The sequence below is a fragment of the Anopheles moucheti genome, chromosome 3, assembly GCF_943734755.1.
Source record: "Anopheles moucheti chromosome 3, idAnoMoucSN_F20_07, whole genome shotgun sequence".
Taxonomy (NCBI): domain Eukaryota; kingdom Metazoa; phylum Arthropoda; class Insecta; order Diptera; family Culicidae; genus Anopheles; species Anopheles moucheti.
In genome coordinates, this window is record NC_069141.1 from 59388945 (window position 1) to 59412934 (window position 23990).

Consider the following 23990-nt stretch of genomic DNA (forward strand, 5'->3'; position numbering starts at 1 on the left):
AGTCAAAGTTAAGCTCAATTTGGAATAATTATTAATAGTAATCCTATTAAAAGAAAATACAACTATGATAATGTGCAGTTATATCTTTAATCGTGATAAATTCTTTCGTTTTACTGTTGAAACTTAGCGCCCTGTGATATCTTGTCACAAGTTATTCATATTAATGCAAGTTAAAAATAACCTCTCGGAATTATTATGCTTGTCTCTCCTTTAGCATAACGGTTCATGGTTTGTTTGAAGGAATTCAAAGGACGTTCTTTGCCGAAGAAAGTTAGCCCACACAATGCCATACCTTCTTTTTGTTTTGTTTGTTTCAGTGAACAGTCCGATGTGTGGAGTATAGGAATATTAAAAAATCCCATTAATAAACGGTTGTATTTCATGCAAATCCTATAATCTTGCGCTCGATCAGCGCTCCAGTGGAGTAGGTCGAACCGGCAATCATTGGTCACCTCTAGCGACTCGCACAACCAGTCCGTGTTCCAATCTGTGCGCCATGATCGACAAGCCTGATCGGCAAGCACGCACACCCGTCGATATGTGTTTAATAACACCGTTTGGGACATCTTCCCGGGGAGAAGATCACATTTCCGCATTGTTGGTGCTATTTTCTCTTCCCGCAACAAAACGGAAGCCTCCACCTTATGCGCGGAGGAGACCTTGCCAAAGGAGAGGGAAGTTTTACAAGTTTCCCACCTTCGATTATCTTCCGAGCGTGGCGTACCGGCCCACACGACGAAGGTGACTATCGATCGGATCGATAAGCGCGTTGGTTTCATTCCGGGTATGTGGGGAATCGTATGCAGGAACACCGTTTTGTAATCGTTCGCCTTTCTGTGCCATGCAGATGCGCACGATGCGACTTGCAGCAGCAGTCGAAAGATGGACTGGTCGGCTTGGGGGGTAGTTCCGAGTAGAAACCTGTTCATCCTACGGGGTAGCTAACACTTACATCATGTAGGTCAATATTATGATCTAAGGGCGATGTATTGTCCAACACTGCCTTTACACTGTGATACACTTAGATATTCTTGAACGAAATGGTGTCAAGGTAAAAGGATGGGCGATGGTCACAAAAGTACCGTGCAAGCCCCTGGCCTTACCGACCATTCTGGTTGCATTGGAAACTTCTCCAAACCTTCCTAACCTCTAAACAATACCATTTTGCCATTTGTCATCGCGCAACTCTACCGCGCACCACCACAAAACGATCTTCACGCTCGCTGATATGCATGCATCATGCGTGATGGCGCTGCATCGCACCAAACGCACCGAAATGCATCAAATTCCGTGTCGCGCGACGAAGGTGCGTGTTTGCTGTTCCGTCACGTACCCAAGCGCGTTTGTGTGTCCGTTTTTTCTCGAATAAATATTATTCCACTCACCCCTGCCACGACTTTCGCCCATCGTAGCACTGAGGATGTGCAGAGTGGGTAATAGCTCATCGCAATCGGATCGTCCTCGAAACGTTTGTGTCCGGTACGCACGTTTGTTCCGCACCCGTTCCTTCAACCGCCGGGAATCCCCGTACCCTTAACGGTCAACATCCGTCCGGGCTATGATTTATGTAAATCGGTAAACTGGAGTTGCATAACGATTGGTTCGAAACTTCGACGCTGCTCGCGGTGCGCGATGCTTCGATTCCAATTAATGCAGCGCATATTACATGCGACACCCTGGGCGCACGCGTGAAGGCCGGCTTTTGGCCAAAAACAAGAAATTGGGGAACGCTTCCGAGGATGGTAATGTCGCGTGGTGGCAAATTTGGCGACGATTTTTTCCCGATCGGAGCGTGACACAGTTTCGATCCGGGAATGGGGAAGGTTTTGAGCTGATTTTTGGATGAGCCAAAAAATTTGCAACACAATTACCATGCGGGGTATCGCACAATGGCATTTCGGTTTTATGGCGCACGTTCTTTTTTGTGATCTTCTGTAGCATTTTGGTGAGCTGATCATGTAATGTTTAATCCGTATACAACGAGTGGAAACGTATAATTCCTTGCAAGATTCTCGTGATCGTCGAATTAGTTGATCGAACGAAATGTTATGATGGATTTTAAATTTATTATACAAAAAAATATCAGTAATTTTTAAATATAAATTGCATTTTCTCGGTTAGTTATAGTTAAAATTCGTTCTTCATCTACTCTTGGAACTATGCACTTTATACTTCGTAAATTTTGAGGCGTGATTAATTAAGAATAAATATGATGTTCCCTTATTGTAGTAATACACTAAAAATTTGCAGTTCAAAATGCTTATTACCTTCTTGTAACTGTCATTTCAAACCAACTGGTATAAACGGCAAATGTCAAAGCATCAATCAATATGGCGTCTGCCCACATGAGCTAACCTGTCATTTCCCAGGCTGTGCTGTCATTAAACGACGCAGTGAAAAATAATGCAATAAGCTTTATTTTTACCCAGTGAAACATTTGCTTCATTTTCACTGTATTCTGTGTTTCAGATCAATCCTTTACCATCATCCGTTGGCAAAGAGTGCTGGAAATCGCATACGTACAAAGTTATCCCAAAATTACCCACCCACGATGGGTATTCGCAAGTGCATCGTACCGCAGTGCCCGTCTACGTCGGCACGCGCGGAAGATCGTGGCGTAACGTACCACAAAATACCTTACCTGGATGATATGCAGCGCCTCTGGATTGCTGCATGCCACCTGCCGGATGACTATGTCGCCACGAAAGCATCGAACGTGTGCAGCCGGCACTTCCGGAAGGCAGATTTTCAGGATTTCAAGGGCAAAAAGTATGTGCTGAAGTTTGGTGTTGTCCCCACAATTTTTGACTGGACCATCGCGAAACCATCGGGTGATGATGCTACTGCCGGCAAGAGTACGCCGAAAGCGGCGAAAACGTCGAAAGCAAAAGATGACCCCGCAAAGGGACAGAAGGCGGATAAGCTTAACGAAGAAGTACCGCACGAAACAGGCGACAAAGATGAAAATATTGTGCTGAAAGAAGACACCAAGGTAACGGCGCTGATGAAAAATGAACAGACACAGAAGGTGCCTACAACAACGCCTGCTAAGAAAAGGTCTACTCCTGCATCGTCGAAACGCCCTAACAGTAGTAAGAAAGTTCCCTCAACACCAGCAAAGCAAGCGCGCATCGAAACGGTTGCATCATCCCCCAAGAAACAAACACCGAAGAAAGGATCAGCGGAATCGAAGCAGGCGGTTGCTAGCGATACGCAACTTAGTCCTGCTTCCGAAGAACACGAACCGGGTGGTGGAGTACCGGAAAAAGCAATCGATTTTACACCGGGAACAAAGATTGAGGCCCAAGATTTTAGTGGCACATGGCACGCGGCCAAACTGCTCGAAGTCGACACGGAGGACCGCGAGGTGTTGGTGCAGTTCGACAAGACGGACAAAATTAAATCGACCACACTGGAGGAATGGATATCGATGGATAGCGTGCGGTTGCGCCCGATTTCAAACACAAACTTTAGCGTAGGTGAAAAGGTGTTTGCTCGGTGGAGCGATTCGCGAAAATTTAAGGCCACCATTAAAAGCATTGTAGAGAACAATATGTACGAGGTGGTGTTTGATGATGGGTTTGCGAAGATCTGCAAATCGACGCACATTAGTCGCATCAAGCGGTCCGAGGATGCTAAGGCGGAGACAGCAGAAAAGGAGCAGGATGGTGGTGATATTTTACCGGATGCAACAATAAAGACGGAACCGATTGGACCGAGCGAGAACACTGACGCTGGTGTGAGTGCACTGTTGTCACTGAATCAGCTTCGTATTGCGCAGGTGACGAAATTGAGCGAATTGCCGGAAATTCCTCAAAACGGTGAATGGTGTTGCCACTGGATGAATGATTATCCGGTGGGGGAACCGTCCGAGGTGGATCTACCGGGCGGGAGAGTTTACACCGTGATCGTACCCGATTGGCGCATGCCAGAAGGATGGATAAAGCACATCTTTCAGCGTATCACAACGTACGGCAAGATGGACGTACTGCTGGTTAGTCCCACTGGGAAGGTGCTTCGATCGCGGCAGGAAGTAAAAACGTACCTGGAAGAAATAGGCGAAATGTACGATCCGAACAAGTATGACTTCGGGCTGCACATGAAGCGTTCGAAACAATTGGGATGCATTCACTACACCCAGGAGTACAAGGATAGTTTCTTCCCAAAACCATCACAGGAACCGTTGCTGCTCAACACCGAGGTAAACATTGGCTCGGTAAAGGTGAAGATCATTGACAATTTGTTTCAGTGTCCGGAGCAGGATTGTTTGAAAACGTTCCGAAAGGAGAACCATCTTCAAATACACATCAAGCACTACCACAAGGAGCTAGCGAAGGGTTTGGGTGACATTCCGAACATGCAAGATCTGGCGGCCCTTCGTACACCGATCGAGCTGCTTGAATCACCGAAACCGGTCAGTCGTAAATCGCATGCTGCTTCTACCCCGAAAGTGACAGCACCACCGGTAGTCGTGAAGGTAGAAAAGATGGATGAGGATGAAATGGTTGCTCCATCGGAAACCGTGGTGGAAAGTACGGTTGTAGTTGAAAACAAACCAGCTAAGGAAGATGGCTTGAAATCTCCCAAATATATAAAGCAGGAGATTGATAATAAACCAGCTACTGATAAGATCGAAGCAAAAGTACCTTTAGACGTGGAACCATCCGTTGCACAAGAAACGGTTGCCGACGTTAGTACGCCTTCCACGTCAACTTCAACCTCGGCCACCACCAAATCAAAGCCACCAAGTAAAGTAACAAAAATTAAGCTTTTCGCACAGAAAAAGACACCTGGGGACGTGAAGAAGATCCGACACGGATTGGTGACGAAGAAGAAATCGTCAAGATCGAAGAAATCGAAACGATCGAGACCAGCGCGACGATCAACGACGGCGGCACCGAACCGATCCGCCCCAGTAGTGCGTGCGACAGATACGAGCATGGGTTCGTACTCGTTCGGCAACTACAGTGGTGCGTTCCACAATGAGATGAGCGGTGGATTTTACGACGAATCCATTAATGCCAGTGTGGGTGGATCTACAACCGGGATAGTTGATGAGAATGGTGAAGTCATTAAGATCGTACGCATGCGAAAGGAGGAAATCATCAACTGTCTGTGCAAGGTGACGGAGGAGGACGGCCTGATGGTACAGTGTGAGATGTGTCTCTGCTGGCAGCACGCCATCTGTCAGAACATTCGCAACAGTAGCGAGGTGCCGGAAACGTACGTGTGTAGCATCTGTCGCTATCCTTATATGGGCCGCGCTTCTAAGCGCTACGCCCACGATCAGGACTGGATGTACGAAGGGAAGCTTCCGGTGGCAAAGTATCATGCGGCTAACTCGAAACACGTTCAGCGATTCGATATACTGAAGAATTCACACACACTGACGGGCAATCTGCTCGACCTGAAGCGCTTCATGCACAGTTTGCAGATGAAAATCAACATTGCGGAGAAGAAGGATCACCCGAAAATGTATCTGTGGTCCAAGAAGTGGGAGAAAAGTCCACCACGTGGAGATGGCAATAGCAGTATGGGGACGGCAGGCGACAAGCAGCAACACGGTGACGGCGGAGATCAGCAACAGATGCCTCAGATTCCGGTACCGGAAGCACCGATCGATCCGGCCGAATGCCAGGCCATTCTGCTGGACCACATCCAGAAGCAGCAAAACGATGCGATGGGACGATTGCAAGCGATTGAAGCACAGATAATAGGTATGATTGGTGTTAAGCTATTACTGAAAGCCATTATGATTCTGATGTCGTTTACTTCTTTGTAGGATTGGAAGCTTATGATGAAAAGGCGGACCTGTTGGAATCTCCCACTGCAAAGAACTATCCGAAAACGAAGCAAACCATCCACATGCTGCTGAACGATTTGCTGAAGATGAAGAAGATTGCCGAAATTCATTCGGATTTGCATAGTCTTACGCTGCAGTGAGCTGTTTGAGGAAGATGCAGCGAAGACAACTTTCATATAATCTACTTAACGTTTAACGCATTTTACATGAATTATGGTTACAATTTAGTTATAGTAAGTATAGCTACCCGTGCGCTGATACAGAATGTATAGCTGCACGAGCACAATTTAACAAGAAAGTTTGCTTATTCGAAGCTCTTTCTTCTGTTCCATTTTAAGAAGCAATTTAGTGTCGGTTTTAGAAGGTTTTTTTTTTAATTAGTTTGTATTGTTTTGAAGGATCGGTTGTGTTCGAATCCCACACGGTACAACAAACTAATCAGCAGGTTCAGGAAAGAACGAGTATTGGTTTAGAGTTGAATAGGAAGGGTTTTATTATTTGAAACGAAATGAAATGTAAAGGAAGCAATTTATTTTTACGTTTCGAATGTAATATAACAACAATATTCGAGAGGCTAGAGACAAACTCTAGCAATACAAATGTTGCTAGTTTTAGAACAATTTTCTATGCTGTTGATTAATTTCTGTCTTATAATATCCGAAATATTTTGCACTTTTGAATAATGAAATAATCTATTCACCTTCTATTTACTCCTAGTCATCCCTTCACATATCCTCACACAAATCAAAAACACAATCATTCTGTAGAAGGATCTTTCAAGCCGTCTGCTTCACTACTTGCTATCCTATTTAGGCAGGTATACTCATGATGCTGTATCTCTTCTACCGGGTCTGCAGGATTGCAAACATTGTTTTATAATATTATTATATTTGGCGCTATTGGTCTTATTCTTGACGAAATGACTATTTGTGTAATATATTCATATGGCATAACAGCCAAAACAACGCACAAGTTACCAAAATCTGCTATATCAATACATACAGTTGTTGACTTAAAATAGTAATGAAATGAAATACATGTACGTTTTGCAGGTAACGTGTTTTAGCGCTGCGGTTGCACGAGGCAAGCTTTTATTTGAAAGAAAGGAGTGCACTGCCCTATTACACAGGCAGGTATACTCATGATGCTGTAACTCTTCTACCGGGTCTGCAGGATTGCAAACATTCTTTGATAATATTATTCCATTTGGCCCTATTGGTCTTATTCTTGACGAAATGACTATTTGTGTAATATATTCATATGGCATGACAGCCAAAACAACGCACAAGTTACCAACATGAGCTACAGCAATGCACACAGGTGTTGACTTAAAATAGTAATGAAATGAAATACATGTACGTTTTGCAGGTAGCGTGTTTTAGCGCTGCGGTTGCACGAGGCAAGCTTTTATTTGAAAGAAAGGAGTGCACTGCCCTATTACACAGGCAGGTATACTCATGATGCTGTCTCTTCCAATGGGTCTGCAGGATTGCAAACATTCTTTGATAATATCATTCCATTTGGCCCTATTGGTCTTATTCTTGACGAAATGACTATTTGTGTAATATATTCATATGGCATGACAGCCAAAACAACGCACAAGTTACCAACATGAGCTACAGCAATGCACACAGGTGTTGACTTAAAATAGTAATGAAATGAAATACATGTACGTTTTGCAGGTAGCGTGTTTTAGCGCTGCGGTTGCACGAGGCAAGCTTTTATTTGAAAGAAAGGAGTGCACTGCCCTATTACACAGGCAGGTATACTCATGATGCTGTCTCTTCCAATGGGTCTGCAGGATTGCAAACATTCTTTGATAATATCATTCCATTTGGCCCTATTGGTCTTATTCTTGACGAAATGACTATTTGTGTAATACAGGAACGATGACACACCTGTTTTACTTCGGTCTGCAAAACATTAAACATTTTCTAATCCTCGGTTAGTTGATAACACATCATGGATATGTTTCTAACCTATTCCGAACCTGCCGATTCGATGCAGTTTTTCGAAGGAGAAAGGTTTTCCAGAAAGGTTCGAAGGAGAAAGTCAGATGGTAAAATGGCATCATCGGAAGCGTTTACCGTATCTGAAACGATTCACAAATATCGCACTGTGTTTATCTAAAACAATATAAAGAAAACACTTTTTGCGTGGCCGAGGTCAAAGGTGATAAATACAGGCACTCCCCGAGATACGCTATTATAGCGGACCGCTATAACCCGGGAAAAACCGCGTATCTCGAATTTACGCGTAAGTCGAATCCTGGTGCGATTTCGTTTATACCTCAAAGTCACCGAGACGACTTCCTTCTCTGCATTTAATTTATGCAGCGAATCAGGCGATTTTTAAAAACATTGCATTCAATTAAGTTAAAAACAAATGTTTTATGTGACATAGAAGGTATTTTCGACCAATTTTTCACCAATTTGCTTAAATTTTGTGCTATAAACTAGCTCATCTGTCAAGTTTTCAAAAACCGTGTATCTCCGAATCCGCGTATCCCGGAGACTGCATGTACATCAAAACGATTACCGGGTTGTACACCATCAATTTTGCGCATTTAACGCGGTTTGATGATGAAGAAATACAACAGCAATACGTTTTCCACTTCATTACACCATTGTTGCTTTTCTTGATCTACAGTCGTCTTCCAAACAACACTTTTCAATGACACGGTTGCAGATCCTTTCCATGTCAGCACAAAGCGCAAATATTTGACAGCTGACTGATTGCGCTTGGTGTAAAGTGAGCTTAATACCACTGGTGGTGAAGTGGTGCGTGGTGAATTACGACGCCGCTCATATATACGAATTCTGACTTCTAGGTTCATTCATTATCGGTCCGTTGTTTGCCGGTGCGGTACGGCAGCAGCAGCAGCAGCAGCAGCAAAACAATTCAGGCCAGCCAGCGGTGTCCGAATCCAATTATGCTGAATAATCAAATAATGTAGTGAGAAAACATAGGTGCCATGCCGGGCTGTGTATACATCTGTATGCGTTCCAAGTGATTGTGTTGTGTATTGAGTAGCATCGTCGCATCAGCTGTGATTTGTTGTGAAATTGTTGAACACACGAAAAAAAAAACAACAGGGAAGCAAACTAGCAATAACGTGGAGAGTGGATAAAATCTTTTTTCGTACGTGCGTTAGCATTCGTTCCCGCATTACGCCGATCGCGATTAGCGTTTGATAGGTGAGTTTGGGTGGAAACATGTGGATGTAAAAGTGTATCGTTGAGGAAATTACACGACAAAATGAACGTGCCCTAATCGGCGCCATCGGAAACCGAACCGAAAGTTAGTGTGTCAAACCGGAAAAAAAGCTAAAAAAGGGAAAGCGATCGCATTTGTTCTAGAACTATCCATTGCCGACAGCGTTGCTGAAGTTCGGATGTATCTTTTGAAGGGGACAAAACAAGCCAAAAAATGTTTCAACCGTAACGTTGGCAACAGCTTAGAACGTGTGTCCTGCGGTACAATACATTGGATACACCATTACGCGGTGCGGCGTCGCTCGTTAATCGCTTGGGAATGTGGCGGCGTCTTTCATTTGCCGGACTTTAACCTAACTTACCTGTGCCTCGGACGTAAAACACACACACTTCTGTCAGCCCGGTAAATACCAGCCCGGTGGTTTCCAACCCCTAAGCTCGTTCCGATCGGAAGTGGCACTGCACTAGAGGCGATGTACGGAAATCAAAGGAATCCCCAGTTTTAGTTTGTTTTGTGGTACGTTAGCGTGAGAATATAAAGATAGATCGGCGGAGCTGTGTTTGTACGTGCGAAATTGAGGACAATGTACGTACGGCGTGTGTGTAATTCGCTAGTGCAGTTCAACCGAGCATGTATTACATAAATACACTCGCAGATGTAAAAAGGGCTGATAAAAAGGGAAGCTCTTCTAATCGGTCGGTTAAAGAGCAACATTTTCTACAGTAGCATTTCAAGGCCTACTCACTAGCTACGAATCATTAAACAAAGTATCAGCTTCTTGGATCTTGTGGCAGACGTTGATGATCTTGTCATCAGTCGCGATCGTTGTTGATGCATGGGAACTTCCTACCATCTCCAATAATTCACACCATGTGTTTTTGCTGGTCAAGCGCAAGTCATGCCACAAGCGTACGATCCATTTGTACCGTATCCGTCAACAGTTTCATCGTTTATACGCCCTCCAGGCCAGTCTGCTCGGAACAGGTGTGCTGGAGGCGATGATATTGAATAATGTTTCCCTAATGGCCCTTTTGGTGTTTGCAATTATACATCGTTTGAATAGTGCGATACAAACACCGTATCGAACAACGTGAAGGGAAGAACTTCCAATCCAGTGTTGTCAAACTCATGCTAGCGATGGTGGTTTGACTCAAATTGTGCAAAATTTTGACAGAACTGACTATCTCGTTACGGGTTAATAATGTCGAAGAAATCCAAACCTGACTGGCTTAGACCTCTTTAGGAAGTTGTGCCGATAAAGAGGCAGAGAAGGACGGCCAGACCAAATGGCCATTAAGTGTAACTGATGCATGATGGGAGACATTTCCTTCTCCAAACCGGCGAAGAGTCCCTTAGCCTTCGAGTGTACTCGGTTGATTTTTTTTTGTAAATTAGTCCAGTAAAGGTTTTAGTATGTCAAGTGACAAAGTAGAATGGAATACTCTTTGGAATGCTTTTCTAATTTATATGAAGAAATTGTCAAATATTGCATTTTTTGGAGAGTTGCTTTTTTAATAATAATAAGTAATTATTTGGAGAGTTTTGTGGGAGAGGTAGGCACGATAATCTCTATGTTTTCTATGCGGCCGCGGGTGACATCGAGGGACCACGACCACCAATAACCTACACTAACTGCAAAGCCCTAAGAGCCCAATTGCAAAGAGGGCCTAACTGCCACTATCCAAAGATCATGGATCTCCAAGGAGCCTTCTCTGCTAGTGGAGATATTCGGTCAGGCATTTGTGCAAGGGCAATGGATGCTATACGTACTCTATGCGCTGACGGGCGACAGTGCCTGATCGGTATTCTACATCCATTCAAAAAAATCCACAACCCGAGAAAGAATCTTTTGTCGATGGATGAGTTTGACATCTCTGACCCTAAAACGTGACTGATGTATTGCAAGCCAGGTACGATGAAAAGCATGGAGAGCTAACAGTACTACCGCTGTATTGCTATTCTTTCCGGTGGCAATTTATGAAATCATGTGATGTGAAGCGTGGCGCTCAGATTATGAGGGAAATAAAGCTTGCTTTCGTTATTGTACCACTGATAGAATGTATACGTACATTGATTAGGTGAAAGCTTCTTACTATTTTAGGTACATTGCTAGTCTCCATCAGATCTTTCAGTGGAAAAATATGAAATATTTTATTCCGAACCATCTTCATTTCTTGCGTTTACACGCGTTTTGTGTATATACTAATGATGTTAGGAAAGAGGAAAAAATAGGAAACTGTCCTTCCTTTTGTCATGGCCAAAGATTGCAAACCATTTCCGATTCTCTCGTATGATACTCTTCCTATCGATTTGGCCTGCTCGTTGAGAGCGGAACAGTATGATAATGTGTCCTCAAACAAACGAATCAGCAATTAAAGTCTACCACATTTGCCACGAAGCTTCCTGCTTCCGAGTGAATATTTGCATTAAATGATAAACTAACACTTGTGCTAGCCTAGCAGCGACATACTTTTGGGACACTTGAAACCCCACATCGGAACTTGTTTACTAGACCGTGCGATTGCTTCCTTTCTGCATCGGATTTGCTGACCTTTTGTCTGTTGGACTTCCTGTAATATTATTTTGATAATGTCTTTTTTACTTTCGTACAATTAAACTGTCTAGAGCGTTTGCTATAAAAAGTCCATGGCTCACAATACACAATCCCAGTTTGATCCCACCAACAACAAGTTAAGCTCATTGATGATTTTATTCAATCTTTTTGTACTACTCAAACATTTTTGTTGTAAATTATTTATTTTTCTTGAAAAGAATGAGATCAAAATGTAATATTTGCTATTTGTGGAATAACTGAACGAAAAAAATTATAAAGACGACATCTTCACACAAAATCTTCCCGGGATTGATTTGCGGTTCTCTAATGCCAATGCGTTGATACTCTGGATGCTCGTCAATCTACAGATGATTGAAATTTAAATTGCCACAACAACAATAAACCATCGGCGCGGGAACCCGCAGTTCTCTCGCGCACGCCACATTAATTGGTTCAAACCTGCCAACGCTTGTGGAATGCGGCAGATGACACAATGATACAGTGTTGAATCTTATGCCTTGCACACATAATCAACGAATGCAACGAACCGAATGCATGCAAGCCCCACAGAACTAGGCACAGAATGTGCAAGTGCGTGGCAAATCGAACGAGGTCGAAACCGTAAAACGTGTACCGTAAGCGCAAATGTTGTTAAAACGATACGTTATCATAGGTGGTGTTTTCCAGCTATAATGCCCAACACATTTACAGTTCCATTTTGGCACGCTTCTCCCACGTCTAGATAACGAGATAACTGTAGCCGGTGCCCTGTATATATCATGATCATATAACACGGAAAGCACCCAGCGTGTGGCGATGGAATGATCAGGTAGCTCTCTAATTGTTACCACAGCCGAAACCATCCCATTCCGTATCGGAACATTCAGGGGGATGTTGGGGGTTGTTGGCAGGTGTTGTCTCAATATTCTGGAATAATCGTTTCCATAATCAGGCGAGACGCTTTATCAGCTTCGGCAGTCGAAAGTAATCAGCCTGGAGTCAATGCGTACGGGAGTCAACATTTAGATGTGAAGATGATGCAAATTTCGAGGGCTCCTCGTCCATGTGTTGGTGTCCAGAGTTGGTAGCATAAGTGCACGATAGTTCTAGAACGTAACCTTAAAACAATAAACATGTCACGGCATGGTGACACCCGATCAACGATAAATGTATCGCGCACAATTATTGAGGCTGTTGCAAACAGTGATGAAATTCGGCCGGAAGTTAATGTTGTGTAACGCCAATCTTTGACGAGCACGTTTTGACGATCGTTGATGTGAGACGAGCCTTTTTAGTGGGTTCATTTATTGGACAGAAGAGTGGTGGCGCTTACTAGTAAAATTCGGAAATATCTTTTCAAAGGTTTGATTGCTGATAAGATCGCTCAGTTCATTGAAGAAAAATGTCTCCGCAGTACGATTGTTTTGTTTTCGCACTAAGCCAACAATTGGTCAGAACAATTGAGATTCGTATCAGGAAGTTTAATCTTTTGATACTTCATGAGGACTTCAGCACTTCAAGTCACTCGAGATGGTTCTTTATTATGCACGTGAAATTGCACCCTATTTGACAATGATGTTTACCGAAGTCCTGTTCGGTCCTGTGTTCTGAAGTCCTGAGCCACACTACACACCTGGAAGAATGCGTACGTCTAAACGACCCTAAACAGCGAACAGCGAACAGCGCTCGTAGAGCGGGAAAGTTTGTTCAGCCATTAGAAATATGATCCATCGACAGGGCCCAGGGTGGTCGGATCGGCGAATTATCAGTGTGCGGAAGTACTCGTACGAACTAGACGAAGCACCCTTATCTCGACCGCCGGATGAGCAAAAAAAAAACCGAGAGTAAAAGAAAATCGTTAATGAGTTATGCCATTTTGACCTCCACCTACTCTCGGTCGGCGGACTTTTGGTTCATTTGCGACAAATTGGGATTAATTAGTAGGAGTATGATTAATTTTAACAGCTGCGTTCACACTAGCCACTTAACCCCACCCTCGGACCCGGTAGGATCGTGTCGCTTCGTGTCATTATCAGTCGGATTCCAAAAAAAACCTCAATCTTGCAATGAATGCTCATCCGGAGTATAATCAGCAAGAGGTATTAAGCCCCATGTGGTAGGGATATGATGTTATGCTATGCCCTGGTTTGCATTATGTGTGGATCTTGCATCAGGCAATCGTGTTGATACACACTACACACGCAAAGGAGCACGAGATAAGCATGATAATATACGGAGGAGTGCCTACCAGGGGGTGGACGTTACGTTTTTAGTTTGTTTGTTCTGCAATTTAATAGGACGACGGTTAGATTATAGCAAACCATGAGATAATGAGATTTGCATTCCACTGCTACTTGTGTTATAATTGTGTGTTGGTTGATAACACCTTTTAAAATTTATGCGTTCTCATATCCGGTAATCCCGGATTTTCATGTGGACACAACTAAAGCCGTCTAAAATAACTTTCGTTAGTAAGTGAGCATCTTGTGTAAAGATCTACTATTAGACTATGTCTAATATTCATTAATGATGTACTAGACCCAGTTTTAGCATTTGTTTTGATAGTAAGTTTGAAACTTCTCCATAGTTAAGTGATCGTTTAGTGACGTTGACCCATCACCCAGAATTGGTACCTAATTTGAGCTGGTCCAAGCGATCCTTAACCTTCAGTGTACTTGGTTGGACGCTTATGCACTAGTCCGTGCAATGGCAGATCAAGGTCCTAGGAGGCTCTGAGCAGAATGTTAGTTAGAACTCCTTCACCAGTAACAACAATCGAATGACTGTATACTCATTCGAGGTCTCTTAAACGGCGGGCCCTTAGCCAGATAGCAATAGAACATTCAATTTATTGGCCAAAAAGCTGGAAGTCATTTAAGCTGACAAACTAACGATCAGTATCTGCCTAGTCTGTGCATCTCTTGATCCATTAGAATATCCGCTTACTTTGATTGATGTTTGCGAATAAAACGAAAACAACAACCCACATGATACAAATACGACAGAATTAAGCCGAAACATTCAACTAAAATGCTATAACTCTATGCACTGTCCCTTGGGCAGATAATCCATCCCAGGTTGCACTCGTCTATCGATGTATCATATTTCACTTACACTACCCCTTTTATCGATTGTTATTCAGGCAAGGTGGGGAGTTTTTTTTAAATACTTAAACACAGTTACAAACCTATAAATCTATTTAAAGAACAGAACCCCATTTCGTTCGCTCTTCCGACAGGGAAACCGTCCTTTCCGGGGTAGGATCACTAATCGATTTAAAGTCGACGATAACATGCAGACAAATGGACGGTGCACTTGTTTCGTTTCGTGCCGCCAATGTTGAGGTTATGCCGCCTTTAGTTCGCGCTGGGGTCACATCAATCATCCAATGCTTGGAAGGGGGGGAGTGTTGTACATCGACATTGTTGTTAGTGTGGAAACTTTGCCCAAATGCAAAGTTCTCTCTCTGTGTGTGTGTAGAGGTCTTTTCAGGTGCCCCAAAAAAAAAAGCACTCCCACTAGCGTAAACTTTGAAACACTACACGTGCACTTCGATGGCCTCTGTAGTGTGGTACAGATGATTCCATCGCTCAATGAAACATGAATCAGCAGCATACAGCTGTGAACCGTTGCAGGGTAAAAACCCTTCGGGATTTAACGCTTAGCGGATTGATTGTCGTGCGGCGATAAGCGGATTTTACACACCATAAGACAAATCCATTAATTCGAAGTAGTATTTATCAGTATACTCAGTTTTCGTGAAGAGTGCATCCAACGGATCTGGCCTATTGCGGTGAAGTGGCTCCCTTTGGTTGGCTCATTTATTCAAATGGAATCAAGATGAATCACGGTCCCAAGTGTTGTCCCGCTATGTCTATAGTGTAAAGTGAGTTGCTACCTTGCCCTCTCGTCTAAGTACTCCGGAAGTACTCGAACGCGTTGCATTTCTTCCAGAGCGAGGCTTCTGTTTCTTGATGTAAGCTTACGACTTACATAGAACTGATTACATAGCCGGCAATCGAGCACGTGACCGAGACACAAATACCCAACCTTCTTCACGTCTGCAGGCACCTTCTATACACGACGTCTGATGGACAGGGTTGCGTCGCGGGCAAGGATCTTGCGTGTATGGAGATTGGGTTTTTAAAGAAAAAGGTTCTTTGGAGTTTGCGTTTCGTGCAGCGAAAGAGGATCACAGAGCAACGCTAAGCTGGTCTATAGAACAAACGAAACGAGCGTTCGATAGACCGTGAACGGCTTTTTCCAAAGGGTTTTGGTTTCGGTTTGGACAGTAGACGACGGCCTGTACACAACCGCAAAAAACGGAAGCAAAAAGTGAAGTTTCCGCACGAATAAACACACACCATACGTCGTCCGTAGTCGTTTGTGTACGTGCTCCAAACTAGCGGTCGGTGGAACCTTCACCTTAATTTTGACCTTCAGAATCAGCCGGTCTGCGATCGGTTCTGGCGGTGGTCCCGGCAGCAAGTTTGTTTACATTTGTTTTTATAGCTGTTTGTACTCAGTTGCACAATATAGGACGATAAAATGTGTTTATTTTTTAAAAGTTCACTTGCTTAAGCTTTTCAACGGTTTCTGTAGGTTCTTTCTCTATCCCGCACTGTTAGTGAATCACATTTACACGAGATAACCCAGGATGGCCTCTCGTGTTTCATATCAAAGTTCTACAACACATGGTGCACACACCAGTTATTCGTTTATTTTTGTGGAGAAAGAATGCATCCTCGGTAGCTTATCATCATCTGTGCGTTGTTTGTTAATGTTGCACTTGTTCGCCGCCCTATCAGTGTCTCCATACATTCCCCGTTCACATTATCAGCGGGTGTATTTTAGTGCGTGCATGATTCAACAAATATCACTGACGATTCTTGTTTTGTTTTTTTTTTTCTCACTGCCACAGCCACATAAACTCTTCCCCGCGATGGAAGCACAAAAGCGAAAAGACCGGGACCCGTGCCCGAGACAAAAGGCCAACTTTCTCTCCTACATCATATTTGGCTGGACGATACCGATCTTTTTCAAGGGCTACAAGAAGGAACTGAACACGGACGATCTGTATCAACCGTTGCGCGAACACAAATCCGACGGGCTCGGAAATCGGTTGTGCGAGGCATGGGAAAACGAACAGAAGCAGGCACGGTTGAAAAACAGAAAACCGAAACTGTTGCGCGCAGGATTCCGCGTGTTTGGGTGGGAAATTGCATTGCTGGGCTTGGTGCTTTTAACGCTGGAGATGCTCTTCAAGTAAGTAGAACGATTGTTTGCGCTGTAGGAGCTCTTAATTAACCGGTCTGTTTTGTATTTGCAGAGTAACGCAGCCATTTTTCCTGGGCAAACTGGTCGCATACTATTCCCGACAGTCCGGCGATCTTACGGAAGCGTATCTGTATGCGGGTGCGGTTGTACTGTGCAGTGCGATCAACGTTCTGTTTATTCACCCGTACATGCTGTCCCAATTGCACCTTGGCATGAAGTTACGTGTGGCTGCATGCAGCATGATCTACCGCAAGTCACTTCGGTTGAGTAAGACGGCTCTCGGTGACACGACGGCCGGGCAGGTTGTGAATCTGCTTTCGAATGACGTGGGTCGGTTGGATTTGGCCGTACTGTTTGTGCATTATCTGTGGATTGGACCACTGGAGACGCTGGTTGTAACGTACCTGATGTACCGGGAGATCGGCTATTCGGCCGTGTACGGTGTGTTGTTTTTGCTACTGTTTATACCGCTGCAGGCGTACCTGGGTAAGAAGACGTCGGAACTGCGATTGCGTACGGCACTGCGCACGGACGAGCGTGTGCGGTTGATGAACGAGATCATTCAGGGTATTCAGGTGATCAAGATGTACACGTGGGAGAAACCTTTCGCCGCGTTGGTAGCGATGGCAAGAAAGTAAGTGTTATTTATAAGAATTTATTAAGGTTAATGGCGAATTACTCAATATCCATTATTGTTATGTTCTCTTGCAGGAAGGAAATCAAAGTGATTCGCTACGTATCATACATCCGTGGTATTCTGCTGTCCTTCATCATGTTTACGACACGCGTATCGATCTTCCTCAGTCTGGTTGCATATGCACTTGCGGGTCAAGTTGTGACTGCGGAGAAAGCCTTCGCCATCACGGCCTATTACAACATTCTCCGTACAACGATGACCATCTTCTTCCCGCAAGGTATCGGTCAATTCGCGGAAGCGCTCGTGTCCGTACGCCGTATTCAGAAATTCATGCAATACGAGGAAATTGAGGCTGCGGAAGGCGTCTCAATGGTGGCGGTTGATGGAAAGGATGTATCGTCGTCATCGTCCGATCTGGAGGAGAAACCAAACTCGGACCCATTGGCGTTACCCAACAGCAAACTGATCCGCCACTCGGAATCGGACGGTTTGAAGGAAAGTGCGTTAAGCAATCATCTGTCCGATGCCGGTGTGATTGTGGAGAAAGCGGTAGCACGCTGGGACTCTAAAGCGACCGAGTACACGTTGGACGGGGTGGATTTGCACGTACAGCCTGGCACACTGGTAGCCGTCATTGGACCGGTTGGTGCGGGCAAATCCAGTTTGATCCATGCGATCCTTGGCGAGTTGCCGCTGGAGTCTGGCAGCATAAAGGTGAACGGAGATGTCTCTTACGCTTCGCAGGAACCGTGGCTCTTCTCCGGTACGGTGCGTCAGAACATTCTTTTCGGTTTACCGATGGAACGCGAACGCTACAAGCAGGTGGTAAAGACGTGCGCACTCGAGCGTGATTTTCATCTGTTTTCGGACGGCGATAAAACGATCGTCGGTGAACGTGGGGTTTCGCTGTCCGGTGGGCAGAAGGCACGCATCAGTCTCGCCCGTGCCGTCTACCGGCGGGCGGAAGTTTACCTGCTGGACGATCCACTGAGCGCGGTTGATTCGCACGTTGGCCGACATCTGTTTGACCACTGCATGCGCGACTATCTGCGGGGCAAGATCGTGATACTGGTTACGCACCAGCTGCAGTATCTGCAGAACGCGGATCAGATTGTCGTGATGATGCACGGCCGGGTGGAAGCGGTCGGGACGTACGATAAACTGCGCGAAAGTGGGCAGGACTTTGCCCAGCTACTGGCGGCACCATCGGGCAAGGAGGACGATAGTACCGATACGGAGTCGATCAAGCGATCGGGCAGTCTGTACAAGCGGCAGAACAGTGAATCAAGCATGGACTCGGCAGTGGCCGATGGTGATGGACCGGAAACGAAAGCGATGGAGGAACGGCAAAAGGAAGGCTCGATTGGATATGATGTGTATCGGGCGTACTTTAGGGCGAGTGGCGGCAACGTGGTGGTGCTGTTGATTCTGTTTATGTTTTTGCTGTCACAGCTAAGCGCTTCCGGGGGTGATTATTTTCTTACCTATTGGGTGAACAAAGCAGAAGAAAGGGCTCCAGCCGTTAGTGAGGAAAGTCGCGCAATGTTTAGTGCGTTGAGCAACGGGACGGATGAGGATGGATTCAATGCTACGACCACGTTCGAACCGCCAACGACGCCCGCGACAACAGTGGGTGGTATTGCCATGTTCTTTACCGCAATTCGGCAAATGTTTGCCACAGGAGATGAGGACGAGGATCGGTATATTGACATTTACATCTTCACAGCGCTAACGGTCGCCACGGTTGTGATAACACTCACGCGAAGCATGTTTTTCTTCCGGGTAGGTGGTGATTTTGCACTGCGTCCGTTTTTTCTCTTCTTTTTATTTTATTAATCGATCAATGTTTCTTTGCAGACGGCAATGAAAGCTTCTCGCAAGCTCCACGACGCAATGTTCAATGGTATCACGCGTGCTTCGATGTACTTCTTTAACACGAATCCGTCCGGCCGTATCCTGAATCGCTTCTCGAAAGATATGGGCCAAATTGATGAGTACTTACCGAGTGTGACGGTGGACGTAATACAGATTTTTCTTTCCCTGATCGGTATCGTGGTCGTGGTAGCGATCGTCAACCCGTACAATCTCATCCCGACGGTCATAATTGGAATTATATTTTACTTTATGCGCGCCTTCTATCTACTCACATCACGCAACATTAAGCGAGTAGAAGCAATTAGTACGTATTATGTTTCTTAAAATTGTTTTCTAACAACAAAGAGCTGTTCGAATTTTAAAACTTTTTTTTCCATTTTACAGCACGATCTCCGATCTACTCTCATCTCTCCGCATCGCTTTCCGGTCTATCGACAATCCGTGCCTTCGGTGCGGAAAAAGTACTCGTGCATGAGTTCGACTCACACCAGGACCTGCACAGTTCCGCCTTCTATCTGTTCATCTCGACATCGCGCGCTTTCGGCTTCTATCTGGATGTGTTCTGTGTGATCTACATCGCGATCGTCACGCTAACGTTCTTCATTCGTGGCGATAGTGGCGGTAACGTGGGTTTGGCCATAACGCAAGCGCTCGGTATGACCGGTATGGTGCAATGGGGAATGCGGCAATCGGCTGAGCTCGAGAACACGATGACGTCCGTCGAGCGGGTGGTAGAATACGATAACGTTGATCCAGAACCGGCGCTGGAAGCACCGGTCGACAAGAAACCCCCGAAAGAGTGGCCCCAGGAGGGACGGATTCGTTTCGAGAAGGTAACGCTACGCTACAGCCCCGAGTCCGACAGCGATCTGGTGCTGCGTGATTTGGAATTTGAAATTGAGCCACGTGAAAAGATTGGCATCGTGGGGCGAACGGGCGCGGGCAAATCATCCCTGATCAGTGCACTGTTCCGGCTGTCGTACAACGGTGGTTCGATATTGATCGATGCGCGCGACACGAACCAAATGGGTCTGCACGATTTGCGTGCGAAGCTTTCGATCATACCACAGGAACCGGTGCTGTTCTCGGGCACGCTGCGCTACAATCTCGATCCGTTCGATGAGTACCCGGACGAGAAGCTGTGGCGTGCGCTGAAGGAGGTAAAGCTAGAGGAGGCAGTAAACGAGCTGCCGTCCGGATTGTCGTCGAAGATTAACGAGGGAGGCAGTAACTTTAGCGTCGGTCAGCGGCAGCTCGTCTGCCTGGCACGGGCCATTCTGCGCGAGAACAAAATTCTGGTAATGGACGAAGCGACGGCCAATGTCGATCCGCAAACGGATAAGCTGATCCAGCAGACTATTCGGGAGAAATTCAACGACTGTACAGTATTGACGATAGCCCACCGTTTGAACACCGTTATGGATTCAGATAAGGTAAGTGTGAGATGCGACCGGTACATGTATGTGCAGTACTGTTATTCTTAATTAATCTCCTGAGAAGATGATTTTTCAGAGATTTTAGATTTTTTTTCATTTAAATTCTCTGAATCTGAATTATAATTCCCCAACACTATTATACACCTATTGACGAGTCTCTCTATTAATATCTCTTTCCGTGTGTGCAGGTACTTGTTATGGACGCTGGTCGTTGTGTTGAGTTCGGTACGCCGTACGAGCTGTTAACCACCGAAGGTGGCCCCAAAGTTTTCTACGGAATGGTAAAACAGACGGGCAAGAGTACATTCAACACACTGCTTAAGATCGCCGAGGAGGTAAGAAGGGATTGAATTTCAACGCATTGCATTTTTATTGAAAAAAAACCCTCATTCGTTCTCTTCCACAGTCTCACAATCAGAAGCTTAAACCAATAAAGGAGGCTGAAGCAACATAATAGATTCCTGCATCGTACCGGTGCCATCAGTAGCGATAGTTCGTAAGATGTATACAAGTTCCCAACGTGCGAATCTCTTACAAGTACCCGTAACGATTGTGGAGCGTTAATATGTGGTGCTCACCGGGAGGCGTGTGTTAATACCTCGTGCTTAAAAAGTGGCCTTTACTTAAAGTAATAAGTAATCATTTCGAACAAAATCTGTCCTTAGTGTAGTTATCGTGTAAGCAAACACGTCCTCATCTAGGTGGCACATGCTGATTATTAGGTGTATTTGTAAGCTAAGCAATATGGTTTGTGCATATGGTAGTTGTTTTAAATTGTTAAGTGGATGGTAGCAGGAAACTCCTTAGACACATCCGGATCTTAGATGCAGCCTTACTATTGCACGCAGAAACTGATTTAAGAAAGCAGTTACTACTGAAAGTTTATTGTGTCGAGCGTTTGAGATATTTGTATTTAAAAGTGTAAAAGAAACAAAAGGTGCCGGATGTGTTGTGTTGGCTGTATTTTTTTTTGCGTGTGTAGTTTTGTTCACTCATTTGGTGCCTTCAGCAACACGTCTCAGCGAACACCGTAGAATTAGTGCTTAAGTTATTCGATCTATGTGCGAAGCAGCAACAACAAAAAAACAAAAACACAGTAGCAAACGAGCGGACATGTTCCAATGATCAAATAAATCATATTTACACAGCTCATTGCTGGCAATCCCAGCAAACGGAGCGAGTGGCGAAGCGGTTATAACCACAGGTGCCCTCAAAATGTAGTTCTGTTTGCATCAACATTCCGAAAAGTGGTATATTAGTATGTTAATGAAAGCAAACTGTGTAGGTAGCAGCATAAAATAAGGCTTCGTCACACCACGGTGTAACAAAATGTTGATAAATATCGTGGCGCATTGAACATTGAAGCGTGTTAAAGATAGCATTATTATATACTTCAACTATTTTGCAATATAGCAGACGAAAGAAATAGCATTACAATTAGTGATTGTGTGCGGGATATGTTGAAGATGTTTTCAAGCATTTATGTAGCTTTTATTAAGCGGAAGTAGAATCGACTAGTTTGTGGCCAAACTACACCTTTATATACTCCATGTTTGAGATGAAGTTGGCTTAGGTAGAAACTATTTCCTGCTTAATATTTTAAATACCTATCGAAAGCCTCAATAGAACCCAATTTTGACGAGATACACCAAAGAGCCCAAATTTACGACGCTATTAATGTTGATGAAATGTTTACATCCGTCCTTGAAGCTGGAGCTTGAAGGAAATGTGCCGTTACTAATAGTCCATGTCCGTAAGCTTCGAGTTCGGATCGCACAGTGACGTAAAACGTCGCCTTTACGTCCCGTCAAACATATCCCAACCGTTTTGCGCGTTTTGTACTTTAATGAGACAGTTTATGCGTACATTGACTTGTTTCTTGTGCGCTTTTACGTACACACACTTGAGAATATCCTTGAGCGGAAGATTTATAATGTGCCCTTCCTGTTTGGAAGCTGCTTCTTCTGGTGCGGTGCGAATTCTCGATATGTGTGAACCACTATTATTAACCACTCGGAACGAGCTTGAAATAGAAACTGGCCCGCAAACCCGCAATTGATTACCGACGCGGCGGAAGTTCGATCGCACATGCCTAAACCAATTTCGCGAATGACACAATGTTTATGCGCGTATTTGATTCACAGACACGCGTGAGATGTGAACTCGATTTGTGAAAAGCAAAAAAACGGAACCAGCATGACCTTAAAGCCCGGCTTCCCTTTCACTTCATCTCTTCCATCCACTTCCGAAGGGGGGGGGGAGCGTTTCGTTTCATGACCCCGCTTGTTGTCACTCCGTTATGCTACCGAAAGTGTGAAGTTGGTTATTTTTTGTGTGTGCAATTGCCCCACTCGGCAGTTATGGCACACGGTGGTTGGTGGGCTATAGGAATTTTTGTTGAGGTAGTGTCAAGCAGCTGGGTAATCTGGAGGTTGTTTACATCGATACATGTGCGAAGATAATTAGGCAGGGGCAAGGTGGACACGAACACGACACAGAATGAATTACAAATCGGAACAAGATTTCGCCGACATGTTCGATAAGCTTGCTCATGTCTTGATCTATTCATGTGAAATGTTTCACATGTTACAACAAACATTTTGTTTGTTTCACATCTCCTTCTGATCGTTTTTGTTTCGTTCATGATGTGTTAACCATCAAGTCATCTTTGAAATTTGCTTTCTTTTAATTATCGCACATGTCGGCTCGCTTAAAGGCGTGCGCATTATTGTAATGGGTGATTTATTGTAAAGTGCCGCCACACAAAGAACAGGTTACAATACTGTGATAATTTTAATTGTTCTATCTTACGCTGGTACCAATGACGTCACTGCGTTTTAAATAAAACTCAAAAACCTTTCGATTCCCAAAGAATCGCGGAGTCTCGTTCGGACACACCCAGCCAGAATATGTTCTCACAGGTACGAGAAGCATGTCCATCGTAACCGACAGCGAAACGGCTTCGGTCAGAATGGCGAATCAAGTTGATGGACATAATTGCTGTGTAATTATAACCATTACGCGTTCGCTGTAAGCTATGCTGCGCTGTTTCGGCTTAATCATATTCAGTTAAGGTGAACATATTAATTACATTTTATTTTTTTCTCCTTCTTTATCGCTACAGGTGCAGCCATCAGTTTAACAGTGTTGTGTCATTTTGGCAAGCTTCTACTCTCTTCCTGGTTTTTTGAA

General features: G+C 44.6%; 2 protein-coding genes across 2 annotated transcripts; both read left to right on the top strand.

The window, feature by feature from the left end:
* Nucleotides 1-2551: 2551 nt before the first annotated feature.
* On the top strand, nt 2552-6399 carry LOC128302054 (uncharacterized). The gene is made up of 2 exons (XM_053038769.1): nt 2552-5717; nt 5783-6399. Exons 1-2 carry the CDS (start codon nt 2552-2554, stop codon nt 5941-5943), a joined length of 3327 nt encoding a protein of 1108 aa, XP_052894729.1. The 3' UTR covers nt 5944-6399.
* A 2401-nt stretch (nt 6400-8800) lies between these two features.
* Nucleotides 8801-22063, top strand: LOC128305926 (probable multidrug resistance-associated protein lethal(2)03659). The gene is made up of 8 exons (XM_053043568.1): nt 8801-9000; nt 16495-16838; nt 16903-17484; nt 17562-19269; nt 19345-19666; nt 19747-20795; nt 20987-21133; nt 21205-22063. Exons 2-8 carry the CDS (start codon nt 16516-16518, stop codon nt 21250-21252), a joined length of 4179 nt encoding a protein of 1392 aa, XP_052899528.1. The 5' UTR covers nt 8801-9000; nt 16495-16515; the 3' UTR covers nt 21253-22063.
* Nucleotides 22064-23990: the final 1927 nt, after the last annotated feature.